Raw genomic sequence first — 20041 nt, 5'->3', positions numbered from 1 at the left:
AGGGGCTGAGTGTACGAGACAAAAAGCCATGACTATGAACGTCTCTTGTCAATTTTCTGAGACGATAGCCGATGGATTGAGGCATCCTGATCCGGGTCCGCACGAGGCCAGCCTTCTGGGATCGGATGCTTATTAATAATAGGTAGATGGATGTCTGTTTGACGACGACGAAGCCTGTGTCTTGAAAAGATTGCTTGGATGGTAGCCGTGGTGAATTAGACCACAAGATACAACATGCCGGGAGAACGAATAGCAGATGACCCCGATGGAAGCCCTACTTACACTCGAGCGCACTGGCAGATAGAACCACTGGTAAGAGGTCAAGTGAGTCCTGTGACTGATGAATGAACCCGCTCACAATGAATAATGACTCACAAGAAGGACAGAATTGACACGTTTATAACGCCGCAAACACGTTCAACAATCACCAAAAAGGCATGGATATCGTCGGACACAGACCATGGGGCATGGTGCACACAGTCGCACTTCTGGGCTTCTGAACGAGTGGTTGATGGCTCAGCGGCGGTGTCATTGACGAAGATCTCTTGGTGTAGCTTTGCGGCGCTCCGCAACTTGGTGGGAAAAGTCAGATCGCCCAAACGCTACTGCACATAAGGGTTCAAACAAGGTCCCAGCACACCTTGCCAGGCTATTAAATTGATCTACCGGATGGAGGTGATCGACGCAGGCTGTCGTTCGGGATCAGCATAACGCCGGAGACACTTATTCAGATGCGTGCGGCCTTCGTCTACGTCGCATCGAGGGTGTCCAGAAGAAAAGCTCGCTATCCCAACTGCCGGATTTCTTGTTACAATCCGAGGATAATATCACTTGTCTCCCTTGTTGGAAGTTTTGCCGGCGAAAGGGCTCGGCACAAAACGAGAACGGCATAAAGAAACTAACTGGCCCGGCAGCTTGCGTGTTTCCCGCCTCAGCATCAACTCTTTGGTGGAACCCCCCATCTGCTGGTGTTCATAATCTTTAGTTTCGACGGGGCACTTCTGCGTTGGTATCGGCCGATGGAGCAGCTGGGTTTGTACTGGCTCGTGGCCGGGTCATATACAGCATATATATGCTGTTGGCAGATCACGCGGCCACGTGTTCGGTGCGAGCCGAGAGTGGCGTGTCACCAGAGGCGAGACGGCTTTGATGTTCTTGATCCAATCACCTTCCCCGAGTGTTTGGAGATATCGTCTATGGCATCCGATGCTGCAAAACAACGGTCACGAGGAAGCAAGCCGGATCCGACGATAGTAGCCATTGTGCTTGGCTGGCGCTGATGGTGGTGGGGACAGTCGGTTGGCTCAGCATCGTAATAACAGGCCCTTGGTAGCAAAATATCAATCGAGGCAAAGTCCGAGAGCCCAACGAAGAAGGCACATTGCAGCCTCCACTAAGGAGACTTTCCAGATTTGGACCCAACCGGTAGTGCTAGAGGTGGATGCGGCGTCAGGCTCATTTCGGCGCTCAATGTGGGAGGTCTGAACGCTAAAGCTGTTCTGCCGAATTTGGCGCTATCGGCCTCGGAAGGGCCCGGCCATTTTTAGCATCATCAGATTGAAGGGATAAGAGCCTCCAGGGTGTATGGTGCGCTGGCCGGTTCTCCTTCCCCGAGATTTGAAGCCGTGTCAAGTTCAGCTGCATCAACATTGGCCACAGTCCAGGGCAGTGGACGATGTTACAGTGAGGAGGCAAACACAAGCGAATACGGTTCGGCGACACGAATCACAGGATGTTGATACCGCAGAGCATGGATGTCAACTTGAAATCCGGCATCAGTGCTATGCAGGGTGGGTACTTGGTGCGTAGACTGAAGATCGAGATGGCGAAGACGCGCTTCTGAAAGGTAATAGGGGCATGCCGCCAGCGCGCAAACGTGTTCCGACGAATTCGGGTTCCCTCTGTAGCGCATCCAAGGGGGCCTGAGCGAGGGCGAGGGCGGTTGAGTCTTGGACAGGATTCGTGGATGGCAATCTTGAGAACGTCGGCGTCTCACAATGAGTGGCGGAGGAGCAACACAAGCACTTTGCGATGCGTGTGCGACATTGTAGTCGGGTCCATGGCACGGAGGACTAGGAATGGAGCGGAATAATAAATAAAACAAGAATAAGATAAGAATAAGATTGAATTAGGGACAAAAACAAAGTAACAATGGTCCAGTACCAAGTTCCGAGAGAGTAGAAGACGATACCGTGCTCCAAGAATACGATGCTGTCCACCTATGCCTTCCGCGTGTTTTGCTGTTCGTCCCGTCCCATAAAACCAAAACAGGCGTCTCTGTGGCTGGGGTGGGGCACCTGCATGTGATTGCATCCATTGGGAGAGGGAAATGCAGGAACCGAGTTGTTGTGCGTCCAGAGTGCAGCAGCAGGAGCGACCAAAACGAGGCCAGATTGTCCAGTAGTACCTACCCTGGAAAAGTGAAGCTAGAGTGAAAGAGTACCGATGGGAAGGAGCACCCTAGGGACATTAACCTCAAGAGTGAAAGAAACGTACCGTTTGGGAGCGCTAGTGCATAGGCCAGTGGCCGCCCGGACCTGATACTGACACGGGCCCGGCCAACCACAAGCTTTTTGTTCTTGGAAACAGACCCACCTGTGTGATGCTTTGCAGGAGGCACGAGGGAACGGTACGTATCGCAGCTGCGTCGAGTCGTCGACTGGCATCTTCCCCGTTAGGGGAAAGAAGGACGTGGGTAATTAAACAAAGTTGAGAAGCCACGATTCCACGACCCAAGACGGCGGGCGTCCAGACAGACACTCGACCGATCGATGGCGTTTGAGGGTGAGGGAAGAAAGAAAGGTCAAAAATGAAAGAGGAAAGAAATAGAAAAAGAAGAGGCAATGGCTGGGTTCCTTAGCGTTGTTGGAACCAAGTATTTTGTTGTTTGACAAAATAAAAAATAAACAAGAGGAAGAAGAAACAGTTGAGAATACCAGGAGAATAGACGACCCTTGTTCGGGCAGCAGGCGTCAAGTGTATGAAGATGACGGTATCCGTGAGGTTGAGTAACATGTCCAATACCATGCATGGACTGTCTGCGTCTCTCGGCTTACGTCTGTGCCCTTGTTTTTTGTTTTTCTTTTGCAGACTTTGTGGTTTGAGAAGGGTCCAGGGTCCAAGACAGGCGCGGCATAAACGTTGGGGCCGATTGAGTTGGCTGACAACGGGAGGTTTCTCTCAGCCGTGTTCGGGTGTTCGTTGTGGTCGAACCGGTTTGAGATGGGACGGCACGCCCCTGCTACCTACATAGAAGCGCACACATGCCATGCCTCGACAAGCAGTTGGCCAAAATGGGCAATGGGCTCGATTGGGAGCATCAGTTCCGCCTGTCAAGTGCCAGCTTAACTCGATCCGACCCCGGCGACAGCGATCGCAATTCGGTTTTCCGGTGTGCCCTTTCTCTAATGAATTTGGTCTTGGCTCTATTGAACCAAAACCACGCGACATACGGATGCAGGTCCGTCCCTCCGATGTGCGGGTGTATTACATATGCTCTTTCTGGTATGGACATGGGAACGGCCACGTCTTGGCATATACGTCGGTGGTTTGAAGCATTTTTCTGCTTACGCCAAACGTGCTCGAGATTTCTCTCCAGCTTGAACGACCAAGGCCAAAAGGCAGTCGGTCTTATGATGGGTTATTCATCCACTCGTCTGGCGACCATGGCCACCATGGAGATCTTCTTCACACACGCAGATGCAGACGCAGGTTGGTGCAGGCAATGGTTTTATTTGAATTCATTCCTTCCCTTCCCCTCCCCATTCTGCCCATCCCCACTCAGGTTAATGGAATGGCCCATGCACACCCTGTCAAGCCCCACCACACCGCGTGCTCCTCAGCTCAATCCGACCAGTAGGAATGCGGTCCAGCCTCAGCCCAGCCCATCTCCATTCTCTCCACTAGCCACTCATAACACGGCTCAGGCACACACACGCCAGGTCGTGCCTTCCCTTTCCTGGGTGCTGCTGCTGTGTGCTTCAGGGGCTCTTGCTTTTCTGTTGGTCTGGGCAAGGCGCACCTCACTGTAGGTACCTAGGCAGGCAGGCAGGCGGCGGCGGTCCTATCACACGCTCAATTCATTGCTCAATGCGCTTCAATGCTCATCACAGCCGCGGGAAATTCTTCACTTCCAAGGGCCGTTTCGTGTCTTTTGACGGGTTTTCCCACTTTACTTTTTTCCCTCACCCTTTCTCCCCCCTTCCCCGTTCTCCCTTTGTCCCGTCGGCTCCTGCTACTCGCTTGCCTTCCTATAACGCTATTCTGCGCTCACCCACCGCCCCGTTAGCACGGATATTCCAGCTCGTTGACCCCGTCGACCTCTTGATCAGATGCGCGTATATTGGCCACGGCAGCAGACATAGATCAACATCAACCGGGCCCTATACACGACGACCCTACCTACCTATTACGATCCGACCCCGTAGTCGCTTCTTTTTCGCTTCTCGCCCAGCTGCGCTTCATTGTTGATACCCCATTCTCATTCCCCTTCTCGATTGCATCCCCGGTCTCCCTCTCCCCCCCTCTCCTCCTGCGCGACTCCACGCGGTCACTTTCCTGTGCCGAATTTCCTTGCGACGAAATAATACGAATACCCAATTTCTTCGATTCGAATTCGTTTCGCCCCATCACAAGAAGCAGGACCACGCAACCGGTGTTGCATCGAGAAACCGCGACTTCTTCCTTCTCCCACGAGGCAGAACCCGTCTCCGCGTCGATCGCCCTGCGACTATTTCTCGCTCCTCTCTTGCGTTTCTCGCCCCCACGCCCGATTCTTCGGATATACCTGAGCCAGAACCACGCAAATTCGGCCCGTGTCTTCAGTCCCTGATGAAGCGATAGCTGATCGTCCCCACGAGGCCACCTCAACACCACTGCGCAGCCCTGTCAGGGTCCCACAGGTTCGCGATAGACCACCTTGCCGTACACTGCCCCGTCTTCTGGACCCCCGAAAGCTTAAGGTGCATTTGGCCCAGGCCAACAGGTCAATAGGTCGACTCGTCAACCAACGGTCCCTCCTCTTCTCCTCTCCAAACCCGACCACCTCTTGCGCCCGTTGTTCACGATCCGAGCTTTCAATGCCCTGGCAGCCTCTTCCCCGAATCGCCTTCGCCGTCGCGACGTACCCCTTTGCCGCCTCGGGCCCGGCCGACCTCCCCCTCGAACTTGGCGATGAGCTGTACATAATTGAAGAGACCCCCGACGGCAACTGGCTGCGTGGCTACTTGGTCGCCCCGCCCAGCCTGCTGGCCGGACTGACTTCCGTCAAGGGCCAAACGCTCGAGGCCCGCGTCTTCAGCGGCATCTTTCCCCGGAGCTGCGTTGAGGTGCGCGAGGTGCTGGGCGAGACCGACGACATAGACGACGTCGACGATGCCGCCAGCGACGATACTGCCGGCGAGGTCCAACTCGGAAGCGACTCGGGCAAGAGTGGCTTGACGCCGACTGCTACCGAGACGCCAAAGACGATAGACAGTTACAAATCTTTCAGGACCTCGGGAGGGTCCAAAGTGACCAGGATCGAGATCAAGGGCCGCAAACCCCTTAGGGAGCTTCCCAATGGCACCCAGGGCCGCCTTTCCACCCCCGTCAAGCGAGACCCTGATGCACCTCGCCCTCCCGCGCCGGTGCCGATGCTCAAGATTGGCGACGAAACTCCAACATCGACCGCAGAGCCCCTTATCGATGAAATCGCCAGCTGCCTCCGTGAATGGCACTCGACGAATCTCCACGGCCTTCTCCTCTCTCGGCAATATTCCCGCCTGGACAAGCTGTCACAACTCATCCAAACACTGAACCTGAGTCGCCAACAGTTCCTTCACAACGTCCTCACAAGACACGAGTACGACAAGCTGCGGGAAAGGACAGTATGGGACCTGGTGCGCGTCAACAAGCTGTGCGGTGGAGAGGTTATTGTTCGTGACCCTGCAGACCGTGGGCGGGTGCTGACAGGCGACGACTCGGTGGTCGATGTCACGAAACTGCAGTCTGTCATGAGTGTTCTGGACGAGCCTCCCCAGCCCACAATAGAGCCTACGGCTTTACATCACCTCCTTGTTGATGTCAAGGGTTTCGCCGGTGCATCAGTCGAAGAGACATCGTTGGTTGCCTACTTGGTGGCCAAGCCTGTTGGAGGCAAGGTGGCTACATTGACCGAATGCTTCATCATCGACATCCCCCCCGGCGGAACTATAGGCAGCTTGGCAAAATCAGGCCAAACACGAACGATATTCGCCGACCTCTCTTCGCAAGACATTGGTGATGTCGCATCAGCCGAAACCGAGCTGTACCTCGTTGTAAAGGTGCGGTCCAGTCAGCAAATCGTCGCCAACGGGAAACCGGAGTCTCGTTCCGGCGCAAAGTCTCAGGGGGCTGGATATTCCAAAGATCCTGCCAAGCCCTTGTCTGCCGGTAACAGCAAGCCTTCTAGAAGGAGTCTTATGTGGGGATCCAAGAGTGGCCGTTCTGCTTTCTCGAGAGGCAACGCCACGCCGAAACTTGACTCATTGACAGAGCATCCCGAGGGTCGTGTCTCAACGCAAGAGGATGGCCAAGAGAGTGCCGCACCTCCCAGTACCGCCGGCTCGAGGCCTCGTGGCTCCTTTGATGCCGGTCCAGGTTTTCTGATGGCGGAACGGACCGTTGGTATCGGTGTTCTCAAGCTCAACGCAATTATGAAGCAGGACGAGGAGGTTGAACAGGTCGTGAGCATCTGGTCGCCCTCACCGACACTCCCGACGGAGAAACAGGGCCTTCACGAGGAGTGGGATGGTGTCATCCAAGATCTGATGGACAGTAAGAGTGGCCATTACGAGAAATCACGCCGAACCGAGCGAGTACAAGTGCATCTCAAGTCTTTCAATCACCCGGACGTGGATGAATTGGTCAAGACAACGCCGACCCTGCTTGCTGGCATCCGCAAGACGAATAAGATGGGATTCTCGGGCGCTCCGACCAAGGCTAGGTCGGACATTTACGTCACCCTCGACACTGCCGCCCTCTCGAAGCAGAACCTTTTGTCCCGATATGCAGGGAACCCAACCACGCTCTCTGGCAGCGTCCATGCGACCAACTTGCAGGTTGCACTAGAGGTGCGGAGAACAGGCGGAGAAAAGATCCCCAACTGCATCTTCTCTTCGTCTAACACAGAAGGCATAACCACGTGGAAGTCTGTGACGGTCGAGAGAGGGGAACATTGGAGCCAGACCGTCCGACTCGCTGTCCCACCCGAGGATGTCTTCACTTCGCACATCGTTATGTTTTTGTCAGACATGCCCCATGCCCCCTTCGCGGTTGCCCACATGCCGTTGTGGAACCAGGAGGCTTTTGTCAGGGACGGAGCGCATGCCTTGCTGTTGTACAAGACCGACGAGTTCACGTCCACTGCTCAAGCTGGGCCATCCGGTAAAGGAGGCTATCTCTCTCTCCAGTGGAGTGCCAAAGGGAACGACGAACATTCCGCCGACGTCACGGGTCCCCTGGCTATTTTGCGAGTCGATACCTACCTGTGTAGCACCCGGTTTTCCCAGAACCGGGTCGTATTGGGTTTGCTCAAGTGGAAAGAGGCGGCCAAGGAGGACATTCCCACGCTGTTGAAACACCTCATTTTCGTGCCGGAGATTGAGGTCGTCAAGCTTCTTAGTGACGTCCTCGACGCCCTTTTCGGTGTATTGGTAGAGTACTCGGGCAACGACGAATATGAGGACCTCGTCTTCACTGCTTTGGTTAGAGTCCTGGGCATCGTGCATGACAGACGATTCAACCTAGGCCCGCTCGTCGACCAATACGCAGAGAATCGTTTCAACTACCCGTTCGCCACGGCTTGTCTCGTCAGGTCGTTCACCCGCTTGCTTGAGAAGCCCACCGAGCCCACGACATCGCGCAAGCTGCGTTCTACGTTCAAGGTTGTGCGACACATCCTCAAGTTCATCACCCACGCGCGAGGTCAGCAAAAGGCTAAGGAAGCCGGTATAGGCATTACGACGTCGCACTCAGCGCCCGGCTTTATTCGAGAGCTGAGAAATATTTTCAAGGCCCTAGATTCCATGATGCGTAGCAACGCTCCTGTCCTTGTTGGCAGTCAGACCCTGGCCGTCCAGCATTTCCACACGTGGTTGCCCGAGCTGACAGGTCTCCTAACGACTGAGGAGATACTCCACATTGCCATTGACTTCTTGGATTCATGCGCCATCGTTAAGGGCAAGCTGGTGCTTTACAAGCTCGTGTTGATCATCAACTACTCCAAGCTAGAGATCTTCTCGCATCCCGATCAGAAATCGGCTCTCACCGCCAACACAGTCCGATGGATCGCGCCTCACTGGGGCCACACCGAAGTTGTCACCGACTCTTGGAAGGAACAAGTCCGTCTCTGCTGCTCCATCCTCGCCGGCCAGATTGACAACCTCGGACCTGAGATTCCCGACTACCTTCCGAAGATCATCGACTCCTACCTGTCCATCGTGGCCACTCCGATCACGCCTCGCAACCGTCTTTCGCTCCTCTTCCCAACTTCATACCCCTTTCCATCCAAACCCATTGCTGACGAGTGCACCTTTGATGAGGCGTTGATCGAGCTTTCCGCCATTCTTTCTGCTGTTTCAAATTCACCAAGCGGCATGCAACTGGAGCTGACCGAAGGCGACTTGACTGCATTGTTAGACAACACACTTCGCGTGTATATGAGCATTTTGATGGGCGAGGCTTTTCCGCCCGAATGGCTGAGCGTACACATCTACCACCACAAGTCCACCATGAGAACGTTGCAATACCTATCCAGCATCTTGCTGGAGTCTTTCTTACCCCATCCCGACGAGGCCGAGAACTTCAACACCGAACTCTGGAAAATGTTTTTCACGACCATGCTTAAGCTCGTTGGCAGCCCCTCCCTGGCTCTGGAGACTTTCCCCGAGCAGAAGCGTAGAGCTGTGTGGAAAATTGCTGGCGATGTCAGAGAGCATGGCGCCGAGCTACTCAGGCGGACCTGGGAGGCCATCGGCTGGGAGACGAGCAGCGATGAGCGGTCGCGTTACGGCTTGTCCAAGATGGGCGGATACCAGGTGCAATACGTCCCCACCTTGGTCGGCCCCATTGTCGAGCTCTGCCTTAGTGTACACGAAGGTCTGCGGCGCATGGCTGTGGAGGTGCTGCAGACCATGATCGTCAGCGAATGGACCCTGAGCGAGGATCTATCAGTCATACAAACTGAGATGATTGACTCTCTAGACCAATACTTCAAGTCAAAGCCGTTGACTGAGAGCATTCTGCAAAAACTTTTTGTCAACGAAGTCATGGAAAGATTCGCGCCACTATCGACTGCTACCGAGGAGCCCCTGTATACTGCAATCCGCGATCTAATGGCCACCGTTGACGAGTTCCTCGACCTTCTTGTCGCTGTTCACAGCAGCGACAGCACGAGCGAGGCATCGCACCTCATCAACCGACTGCGGCTGATGGAGTTCCTCCGGGACATGCAGAAGGAGGAGATCTTTATCAGATATGTCCATCAGCTGGCCAACCTTCAAGGCGAGGCAAGGAACCACTGCGAAGCCGGTCTGGCACTCCGGCTGCATGCCGACCTATACGATTGGGATCCTACGAAGCAGGTTGCCGCTCTAGACGACCCCGAATTCCCGGTGCAGACGTCCTTCGAGCGCAAGGAACGCATCTACTTCGACATGATCAAGCACTTTGAGGAGGGCGAAGCTTGGAGCAGCGCTTTGGCAGCATATCAGGAGCTACGTACTCAGTACGAGAGCAACGTCTTCGATTTCGCCAAGCTTGCCAGAACTGAACGAGCCATTGCCACCATTTATGAGACTATTTCCAGGAGCGACAAGTTGGTACCGAAGTACTTCAAGGTCGTCTACAAGGGGCTCGGGTTCCCCTCCAGTCTTCGCGACAAAGAGTTCGTTTATGAAGGGTCCCCTACAGAACGGGCGTCAGCCTTCACAGACCGCATGCAGGAGCAACACCCCTCTGCTCAGATTGTGACTGGTGGCGATGTCGATGATGTTGAAGGGCAATTCCTGGTGGTTTCCGCCATCACTCCCCATCGCGACCTAACGCATCAAGTCTTCCAGCGTGCTCGTGTCCAGCAGGTCATTCGTGACTACCTGCTCTCCGCTCACCCTCAGAGTTTCTCCGTATCGTCCAAGCGCAACACGTCTGGGCCCGTTGAGGAGCACCACGCCGAGAAGATGGTGTTTACTACAGCCGACCCATTCCCGACAATCCTTCGTCGCAGTGAAATCGTCCACACCGAAGAGATCAAGCTCACCGCTCGTGAGACAGCTTTGGAACGTATCGTCAGGAAGACACAGGAGATGACGGTCATCGAAAAGCGAATTGCAGACGGCGACGAAGAGAACGCCCAGCTGCTGGTGGATGCTGTGAGCGTGTCAGTCAACCCCGATTCCGAGAATAGCGTTGCGTGTTACCGCCAGCTCCTGCCAGCCGCTTCAGACGATGACGAGGAGGAAGAGGTCGAGCTTGACCCGCAGGACAACGCCATCAAGATGGCCCTTGTCGACCATGCAATCATGATCAAGCGGTGTCTGGCAACCTTCTCGAGAAGTCCAAACGTATTCCTCAACCGAAGGCATGAGGAGCTACAACGATGTAAGAGTTCTGTCCATCCATTTCGCATGTGCCTCCTCTGACCAAAAGCAGACTTTGAAACCACATTCGCACCCGAGATTGCTCTCTTTGCCCCCCCGCAACCCACGCGTGACTCGGCCAACGGCTCACAGACTTGGAGACGGTCATCCCCGTCTACCGAGCAGGCGTCCCCCCAACCGCAAAGCGCTGCCGGCGCCATCAATAATGATGTGGTCGCTGAAGAAGTCTCGACTGTCCAACCGATTGCCATCCGTCAGGGTCGCGGGACACGCCTGAGTTTCCTTGGAGGTCGAAAGAAGGAGTCCCCGGTGCTGCAACAAACGCCCAGTGACTCTCCGGTCAGCGGGGATGCCGAGGATACTGTGAGCCATCCCAGCAGAAGCGTAAGCAGGGCTCAAGACTATCCCAGCAGAAGCGTAAGTAGGACTCAAGACCACCCCAACCGCCGGAGTTTCTTCCGAGCCCCGTCTTCCGATGGCCCGCGTACTCTGGGCAGTAACGATGCTACTAGCGAGTGGGTGACGGACTCGGGCGGCCGACCAAGCTCAGACGCGGGCATAAATATGACTGAAAAGGAGCGCGAATACAGGGACGAAGCCGCGGCAGAGAGCCCTAGTGTCGTCAAACGAGGCAGTGTCAGGAAGAGGCTTAGCTTGCTGAAATTGGGCAAGAAGTCGAATAAGGGTGGCGGTGCCATGGGAAGCGTGCACGAGGAATAGGATTTCACGGCGGCTGCCGAAAAGCTCGGCTACATGAACAAGACTACAGGCGAGTGGCAGTACCTAGTGTCTTGATGATGGTTGGTAAGGGGAAACAACCTGGCGCTCACCCCGAACAACAGGCACACAAGTAAATAGCTCTTCACTTCAGTGGCCTTCCATGGGAACGGGCTGGACGGGCTCAGGATACTTGCCACCTTTTCTTTCCTTTCCTTTTTTTTGTTCATTCCACGGCGATAGGAGGTCGAGAGGCGACGGTGTTCTGGATATGTATATGTAGGATCCCCCTCATCTGCATGTCAACTCAGCGCAGCAGATGCAGCTATTTTTACTTCGAGTTTTCTTCGCGGACAAATTTAATTCCCCACTATGTGTGTGGAAGCCTTGATGACTTTATAATCCGCTTTCTTGTGATTGTTACTTGATATCTTTCGTGCCGTGTCACCGCCAGAATTTGAGCACGTATTGTTCGTCGTGACACGAGTGAACCGTTAGAGAGAAATCGAGAAGAAAACAGCGGGAACAGAAGAGACCAAGCCTGGAAAACGCCCTTTCATCGAGCCAAGTAGATCGTGAAGGTGTATAGCTAATGACACGAGAAACTTACAACAGCTCCAATCGACATAGCATGACGTCAGTGTTACTCATCTATCTTGACACTCTTCGTCTCCAAATTCTTAACAACGTGGTTATTCGTTTCCATCTTTTTTCAAGATATAAAAAAAATAAAAAATAAAAACGCTGCAAGAATACCAGACTATCAAGCAGACTTGGCACCAAGCCGAACTTAAGATGGGTTCCAGAGTCACCCTCACGCCCCTCTCATCACTGCGAGTCTCAAGACACCTGATCCCGGCACATGGCCTACTCCCCAACACGGGCATCCAGAACAAACCGCTTTTGATCTACCACGCCGCCTTCCCCCTTGCCGGCGCGTCCGCTATCGAGGCGCACCTTAACTCCGTCGGGGTGGTAGAGCCGCAGTGGCGGTACACCATGTACAGCACCAGCCACTTCCACAGCACGACACACGAGGTCCTGTGCATCAGCAGCGGACGAGCAAGATTGTGCTTCGGGGGCGAGGACAACGAGGGGCGCGTCGAGCCCCTTGTCGAGAAGGGCGACGTTGTGGTGGTTCCCGCCGGGGTTGCCCACCGCTTGCTGGAGGACTACGACGGGGGATTCGAAATGGTTGGGAGTTACCCCAGAGGGTGCCACTGGGATATGTGCTATGGGAAGAAGGGGGAGGAAGCAAAGGTGGAGGGGATTGGCGGGGTTGCATGGTTTGCGAAAGACCCGGTATATGGCGATCATGGGCCGGCGGTCAAAGAGGCTTGATATGACCTATTATATGTGAACGCGTGGGAGGGCATGATGATACAATGGCCGCCAGGGTGTGAAGCTATGAGCGGCGGAATGACGGCCAGCGCGAATACGGAGCCAGTGTTAAAAGAAAATACTGGAAAAGTGTGAGGGTGACCACCATGGCCAAAGATGTAACGAACCAAAAGAGACGTTGTTCGGTCGTTGCTTGCATGACTTGCAGAGATTGAGAACGGTATCAGTTCTATGAGTAGACCGGAATAGTTTATGCTATTAATTTTCCTGGTCCATTCGAATGCAGGTAAATATTATGTTACACCCCCAAGTGAAACCGCTGGTAGCGCCGAAGCAAATGCATGATTGCAACCCAATCGGAAAAGAAAAGCTACAACAAAGCAAAAAAACAAGCAACCAAGTTCCCGACTAGCCGTGACAACGACTTATAACTGACCAAACTCGTTGCCTACGCACAAAACAACAGTGATCATCATACATGGTGGCGACCCGAACATTCCACATCATGCGTCCTTGCCCGAGGAAACACCCTCGGGATGGCTCATTTCCGAATCGCAGACCAAACTCCGACGAGGCCCGCAAAAGGCCATGATACGGCAACCTTGTCTTTGAAAGACTTCTTCTCCCGTTCTCTGCTCACGTTAACCGTCACTTTGTCGTAGACAGTGGGCAGGCTCGTCGCGCTATAGCGCTCTCGTAGCCTCGTATACCAGTCCTTGTCGTACATGTCCCAGAATTCCTTTTCGGTGTAGTAGGCGTGGGAGTAAAGGACCTTGCGACCGCCCAGCTCGATCAGCTTTGCCTCTAGCTCGCGGTTCTGGCGGATGAACCTGTCGATCTTTTTAGACGATAGGCCCCAGACTCCCACGTTAAGCATGGGCTGGGATGATTCTCCACCGGGCTCCATTGTGTAAGGGTGAAAACTGGGTGACTCGATGGCGCGCAGGGGACACAACCAGAGCGGCCATATTTCGAGGTTGTCCGCAACGTAGTCGATGAACTCCTGGACCGTGGTGTACGGTAGTGAGAGGTCGTGCACCAAGTACCTGAAGGTCATGCGGCTACCGCCACCGAGGCCGGCTTTGTATAGTGTCCTCGTGTTCATGAGCCTGTTGACGGCGCGCCGGGTGATTCTGTTGAAGGGGACGAAGCCAAAGTACTTGAAAGCCAACTCTCCCATCCAAAAGGCGCCGCGGTCGTATCGGAAGAGATAGTCCTGCAGTGGCACGTAATCCGGCGTCGGGGTCCCATTTGCGATCCGTTTCCGGGCATGCAAGTAAAACCAGGGGTCTTTGGATTTGCTAAATGTCTGCGGCCGGCCTTTGTCGGGCAGATCATCCGTCAGATGCCCCGTCACGACCGCGGCGCTGGTTCTCGAGAAGACGAGACCCTCGACGTAGTCGTTGTGCGCCAGGTTCGTCTCGCGCTGGATCGCGGCGATTGCCTCTGGGATTGTTGAGTAGGAGTGATAGCTGACTTTGACGAACTTCTTGGCCTTGATCAGCCGCAACTCCAGCTTTGTGACGATTCCTAGGGTCCCCAGGGCCCCCGCCGCACCCTTGAAGAGGTCTGGATTTTCAGTCTCGGACGCGTTGATGACGTCCCCATTGGCCAGGACCATCTCGATTGACTGGACGGTCTCATCAAAGTACCCGTAGCGGAAGGAGCTGCTCTCTCCGGCCGATCCGGCAAAGCCGCCGCCGACGGTGATGCCAGGAAACTCCATCACGACCGGCGGCACCATGCCGCAACGGTAGGTCGCGGCGACGAGCTGGTCCATGGGGACATTCGGCTCGACAACGGCGACAGCGGCGGCGGCGTCGATGTGTAACACATGGCGTAGCTCGCTGATGTCGACGACGCGCTGGCCATGGGCGGGCCGTGTACTGCTAGTGGAACCGTGGAAGATGCGGAAGGGCTTCTGGCGCGAGTGCAGGTCCTTGACGACCTCGGCGATGCGCTTTACCGTTGCGCTATGGTCGTCCATCGTCTGGCGGGAGGAGAGAGGGTCTGGCGGCCTGCCAAACAGAACTCTGCTGAAAGGAGAGCCTCTATTGACCGGGGACCTGAAAACGGTAGGGGCCGGAATGCGAGATCTGGGGAACGAACTGGATTGACGGGCGGGAAGTCAAATAGGTTGGCGAACGAGCGAATCGCGGCGGGATGCAACGTTGGCAAAGGTGTAACGGGGATTGTCTGAAGTCTGGCGTCGACCCACTCGGAGCTTATCCTTTGGTGTCGCCGTCATTGGGGGCCTTGGCTGCGATGCAAAGGGCGATGACTAAGGCGAGGGTTCCTTTAATATTCGTCGATGCGGGACCCGGATGCATTAACGACAACCCTAACCCTGCATGACTGTGCATAGTGCACGTATATGATCGCCCCTATTGCACAAGCTGTGGTCCTGGAAATGCCTCCATGGTGTGTATACTCAGCTAAGGAGTGCGAGATTACTGTCTGAGGTAGGAATTCTCATGGCACTAGTATTCTCCTGGGAGAGGGCTAGTAGGTTTTAAAGAGAGGGAGGACTGGTCAGTGAAGGCTAAACAATGCATAAGAGCCTAGACCGAGACAGTACGCATTGGTTCAATAGACCCAGGCCCGAACCGGAAGACTATTGGTGATACCGGATCGTATTTAGACCTCCTCTAGACTTCTGTTCAAATTCTGGGTTCGTTTTAGTCTCGGTATGCCCAAGCGCGTAAAGGCTCTCAATTGTCACAAGACGATACGATACCATGGAACACAGGTGACACTTTCCAGATCCCAACCGGTTTTCGGCCGATAAGAGTTGCAAGCAAAGGTGGCAGAGCCTCATTGGCTCTCGGCGTCTGCTTTCCCGGCGTCCTCTTCAGTTTGGATCTTGTTCAGCCCTACACCTACGACGCCAATGATGCTCGCAGCAGCTAGAGCCGCAGCGACAAGATACGTCCTCGTGATCGAGTGGTTATAGATTTGCAGAAGAACTTCAAACTGCTCAGACGGTACCAAGTCCTTCAACCCTGTCGCTCCCGAGTCTCTGATTAGCTTCGGGTCGACCCCCGGAAAATTGGCCAATATGCCTGACGTGAGAGAGCTGGCAAAGACGGCCTGAGCGATGGTAATAGCGGTTGTTGGCCCCAGACATTGGAAGAACATGACGACCGCAACACCAATAGCGATATCGGCCTCTTCAAGACTGCTTTGAACAGCAACAGCGGCCTGTTGCGTTGATACCCCGATCCCTAGGCCTGCTATAACTTGGAACGGGATCCAGTGGTTCGCGCCCGAGGTGACCTTGAGAGTCGAGAGCAGACCAGAGCCCACTGACAGTAGAACAGTCCCCGTCAGCATGAAGGGTTGATAGTAACCCGTCTTTGTGACTCCCCAGCCACTAAGAAAGATGGTGAAAATAAATGCAAGGCAGAGAGCTAGATATCTTACACCAGACTGCTCCGCCGTTGCACCTTGGATGGCCTGGAACCAAAGAGGCACCTGGAGCGAACGTGAATATATGGCAGAGAGGTAGTAGGGGTTAACATACGTAGTAGACGAGTGTGAAGAAGGCACTGTCTAAACAGAAGCCGAAAAAGGCCCCAAATATCACTATACGCATCTTGGCTAGGCGTGGAGGCACCAGGGCCTTCTCACCCATCCACCACTGCTCAATCACAAACCCCACGACGAGAACACCAGCGAGTACAAAACATACAATCGTTCTCTTATCGCTCCATGAGAACAGTGCGCCGCCGAACTGGAGCGCGAGCAGAAGCGATGTGATTCCTGGCAACAGGAGAACCATGCCAAGATAATCCAGACCCTGGATCTTCTGCAGCCATGGCCGCCGCTGCTCATCCGTCGGTGGGGGTGACTTTACCCAGAATAACGTCGCCACCACAGGCGGTGCTGCTATCGGAAGGTTAATGTAGAAACACCTACAGATATGTCAATGGGGTCTAGGCTAGGTTCGTGTGGTCAACTCACCATCGCCATGTGAGGTAGCTATTGGTAATCACACCGCCAACAACCGGACCAAGGACAGCAGCCACGCCATAAACCATGCCAATCGCTCCTACATACATTGGTAGCTTTTTGGCTGGTAGCGCCGCTGAGATGAGAACAAGACAGCCGCTCTGAAGTCCAGAGGCGCCGAGGCCTGCGATGGCACGGCCCGCAATGAAAACTGCTGAGCTTGGGCTCACCGCGCAGATGAGAGACCCTATTTCGAATATTGCAAGAGAGATGAGAAAGACGATCTTGATATTGAATTGATTGTAGAGGCGACCAAAGATCAGTTGAAAAGCACAAAGAGTCATTTGGTAGGCAGAGCCATACCACTGGATGTTTGTTAGCACTTTCTCTCGTGGGGACCATTATTTTCACTCACACCAACGTCTGTTAAAGAGCCGAACTCATCCGTGATCCGCGGAATGGCTGTCGCAATGATACCTTCGTCTAGAAAAGTGCAAAGAACGCCGAGGGCGACTGCCAACCAAATGACGAAGACCTTCCACCCAGGAAGGTCGTCGCCTGGTGCAGCCGGCTCCAACGTGCTTTGGGAGGCATCATATGGATTACCAGTTAGCACGCCAGCCTTTTCGCTCTTATGGCTCTTGCCGCCACTGCGAGCATCAAGGGCATTTGATTCATCTGTAGTCATATTGATTCTTGGTGGTTGAGATTGCAGTCTTTAGCGTTTTGGCATCTCAACTTCTTGAAATGGGGAGCAGTACGCCGCCCAATATGCACGTTCATTTTCCTTTTTCATTGCCAGCTACGTCCATTGTCTTAGTTTCTACAGCAAGCCCCAGAAGGTTGCCACTATTTCCAGAAGAGCCCGATGAAATTCGCCCCGCTGGACTGGCTGACCGCCCTTAGGATTCGAGCCTAAACATGGATCCCATCGCCCCATCACAATGTTCCCAACCGTATCAGGAAGGCCAAAGAGTCATCATAGGCGCCCACGGAACTACGACAAGACCCAAAAACACTGCATTACGATACCGGGCGTCGTGATGAGTCCGAAGCCTTATCGCTGACCACCCCTCCGTGGGGCCGAAGGATCTGGAATGCAGAACTAGTCGACAGGGACCTGCATCCTGAGGTCCTTCAAGCTTTTTGTCAAGGGCTTGGCTCCAGATCATTGGTCCCAGAAGCCGGGAATGTTGATGCGAAGATGGATTCGAAAACCCGTACAAACCCATACAAGGCACAAAATGCAACCGCTTTTGACTTCACGCGCTACAAAAGGACCAAGTGGCAGGGTCATATGCGCTCGGTGGTGGCAATTCAACTCGGACGGCTAGCAGCTGTAAATGCCGCTTCTCTCAAGACCTCCGAGTTGAAATCTGCCTTCTCGAGTCTCGACACATGTAGACATATGTTTCAGGATCATGTGATGCGACTAAGCGAATCGGAACCCGTGAAAATTCCCCCCCCCCCAAGAAAAAAGGCTGGTGCCTACTTGATTCTAGCTTAAGAGGTTTCCACTTTCAAGCGATGTGAACGGAAACTTGATGCCACGAGAAGTTGCACCCCGCATTAATACTTGTTTCCGATCCTGAAGCCGCGACCAGTCTACAGAATCCTGATCACACTCCCAGCCTGCAGTCTTCTAGTCAGAATGGAGCCATCTCCTCCAGCGATCACAAACCGCGGCAGTAGGAGGCACCACGGGAGGATTTACGGTGAGGGACGCGCCATCAAGCTTGCCCATCTAGGCAGGTAGGAAAACCTCCCAGCGGATTAAATCGACCAAGCACACGATAATGAGCAATTATTCGCCCCATGGCGCTTGCAAATGGGATGAGACATCCATTATGGAAGTGGATAACATGAATCACGACGTGAACTACGCCACAAACAGAAGCGGATCTCGTCATGTTGAAGGATCGTTCGTGATGCGAGTCTGCCTCGTAGTAGGGACAAGATGCTCCTGACTTCCTTGAGGTTCTAGACTCTCCTTTTGTGTGTCAGCCCGGTGACACTTGAATGAACAAAATCGTGCATGCACTTATACCATCAACGCTGTCCTTGCCTTGCTGCCTTGGCGTCATACTTTGAGGTCAGCACTTTACATGAACCTTTCACATCCGATCATTACAATCACACAAACCAGCTATACAAAGATGTTGTCAACAGACGGAAGATGGAAGCTGACCCCACGGCTTCATTCTGTCAAGTTTGTTTTTGACGCACCAACTCCAGCGGATGCGCAAACTCCAGACGAGATTGTCTTCGAGAATCCGTTTCCCACCGATGTTCCGGGCATTCCCAAGCGCTTTGTCTTCAGGTCTCCTGTTACAAAAGGCTCTAAGGAAGAATATCTCGACATTCAGACTACTCAAAACAACAGTGAAGATTCGCTCAACGGTGAATCGCAGCCCGATGAGCCGTTGCTCGACGCCAAGAGTGCAATCACCGGCGCGAGGACGACCACAAGTCGGTTATCTCACATTCGAGGCCCAGTCTGTGAACTTGCAGGAGACATCAAATCTGCAGTATGCGCCGCATGGGCATTGATGCTCTCGTCGCAGTCTGATAGCGAAGACATTCGCTATGGGCTATACGTCACGACGCCCAAGAACCTAGAGCTTTCAAACCCATCATCGCCAGTCAAGCTTTCAATCAACCGTCAACAACAGGTTTCTGAGTTCCTCAGATGCTTTGCAGAAACACCCGCGGTATATGGCGCTCCCAATTCTGAGTCTGATTTGATCTCTCTTACAACAGACGAGGTTTCCTTGCAGACCATCATCGCTTTCTCGAGCAATGCACTGGAAGTGCATCAATCGTCGGTTGCCTCTAACTGGAGTATTCGACTTGAATGCTCCATTGATGACCAAGAGTTGGAGGTTTCAGCCACTTATGATGAACAGTACTTTTCTCGTACGGCAGTACGGCTTCTTCTGAACGACCTGGAACATGTTCTGTGGCAACTAGACGACTTCTCCAATGAACAGAGGACTTTGAAAAACATCCAAACGCTCAGCCCTGCGAGCCAGCGCCATCTTGTGAAGTTGAATAGACCGTGAGTACTGACCACAAACCCTTCAAGGCGTACTAAAAACTCGAGTACTAAATGATACAGATTGCCGGAACAACAAGACGTCCTGGTTCATGACCTGATTGCCCAGCAAGCTGAAACAAAACAACAGGCCCAGGCAGTCTGCGCTTGGGACGGCCACTTATCATATTCACAGCTACAATATTACACCGAAAAGCTTGCAAATCACCTTTCAAGCATTGGCGTCGGGCCGGAAGTCGTGGTTCCCGTCATATTTGAAAAGTCGGTCTGGTCCATTATCGCCATACTGGGAGTAACGAGGGCTGGAGGTGCTGTTACAGCCCTTGATCCATCACTCCCTGCCGCTCGGATTAGGACGATT

At 53.8% G+C, this 20041-nt stretch overlaps 5 protein-coding genes across 5 annotated transcripts; 3 read left to right on the top strand and 2 right to left on the bottom strand.

Annotated features, from left to right (window-relative positions):
* Nucleotides 1-5078: 5078 nt before the first annotated feature.
* Nucleotides 5079-11336, top strand: ColSpa_04889 (dedicator of cytokinesis protein 1; the record flags this gene model as incomplete). The annotated part of the gene is made up of 2 exons (XM_049271101.1): nucleotides 5079-10617; nucleotides 10669-11336. The coding sequence occupies 2 exons, from the start codon at nucleotides 5079-5081 to the stop codon at nucleotides 11334-11336; spliced, it is 6207 nt and encodes a 2068-aa protein (XP_049127058.1).
* A 792-nt stretch (nucleotides 11337-12128) lies between these two features.
* ColSpa_04888 (uncharacterized protein) lies at nucleotides 12129-12674 on the top strand (the record flags this gene model as incomplete). The annotated part of the gene is made up of 1 exon (XM_049271100.1): nucleotides 12129-12674. The coding sequence occupies one exon, from the start codon at nucleotides 12129-12131 to the stop codon at nucleotides 12672-12674; it is 546 nt and encodes a 181-aa protein (XP_049127057.1).
* Nucleotides 12675-13215: 541 nt separating this feature from the next.
* On the bottom strand, nucleotides 13216-14661 carry ColSpa_04887 (delta(24)-sterol reductase; the record flags this gene model as incomplete). Its single annotated transcript, XM_049271099.1, has 1 exon — nucleotides 13216-14661. One exon carries the CDS (start codon nucleotides 14659-14661, stop codon nucleotides 13216-13218), a length of 1446 nt encoding a protein of 481 aa, XP_049127056.1.
* Nucleotides 14662-15488: 827 nt separating this feature from the next.
* On the bottom strand, nucleotides 15489-17313 carry ColSpa_04886 (efflux pump roqT; the record flags this gene model as incomplete). The annotated part of the gene is made up of 4 exons (XM_049271098.1): nucleotides 15489-16148; nucleotides 16198-16588; nucleotides 16638-16990; nucleotides 17041-17313. 4 exons carry the CDS (start codon nucleotides 17311-17313, stop codon nucleotides 15489-15491), a joined length of 1677 nt encoding a protein of 558 aa, XP_049127055.1.
* A 1468-nt stretch (nucleotides 17314-18781) lies between these two features.
* On the top strand, nucleotides 18782-19687 carry ColSpa_04885 (uncharacterized protein; the record flags this gene model as incomplete). The annotated part of the gene is made up of 1 exon (XM_049271097.1): nucleotides 18782-19687. One exon carries the CDS (start codon nucleotides 18782-18784, stop codon nucleotides 19685-19687), a length of 906 nt encoding a protein of 301 aa, XP_049127054.1.
* Between the last annotated feature and the right edge of the window lie 354 nt (nucleotides 19688-20041).

Source organism: Colletotrichum spaethianum (assembly GCF_022836535.1).
Source record: "Colletotrichum spaethianum MAFF 239500 DNA, contig10, whole genome shotgun sequence".
Taxonomy (NCBI): Eukaryota; Fungi; Ascomycota; class Sordariomycetes; order Glomerellales; family Glomerellaceae; genus Colletotrichum; species Colletotrichum spaethianum.
The sequence above is the reverse complement of the archived record's forward strand: the minus strand, read 5'-3'. Positions and strand labels throughout refer to the sequence as shown.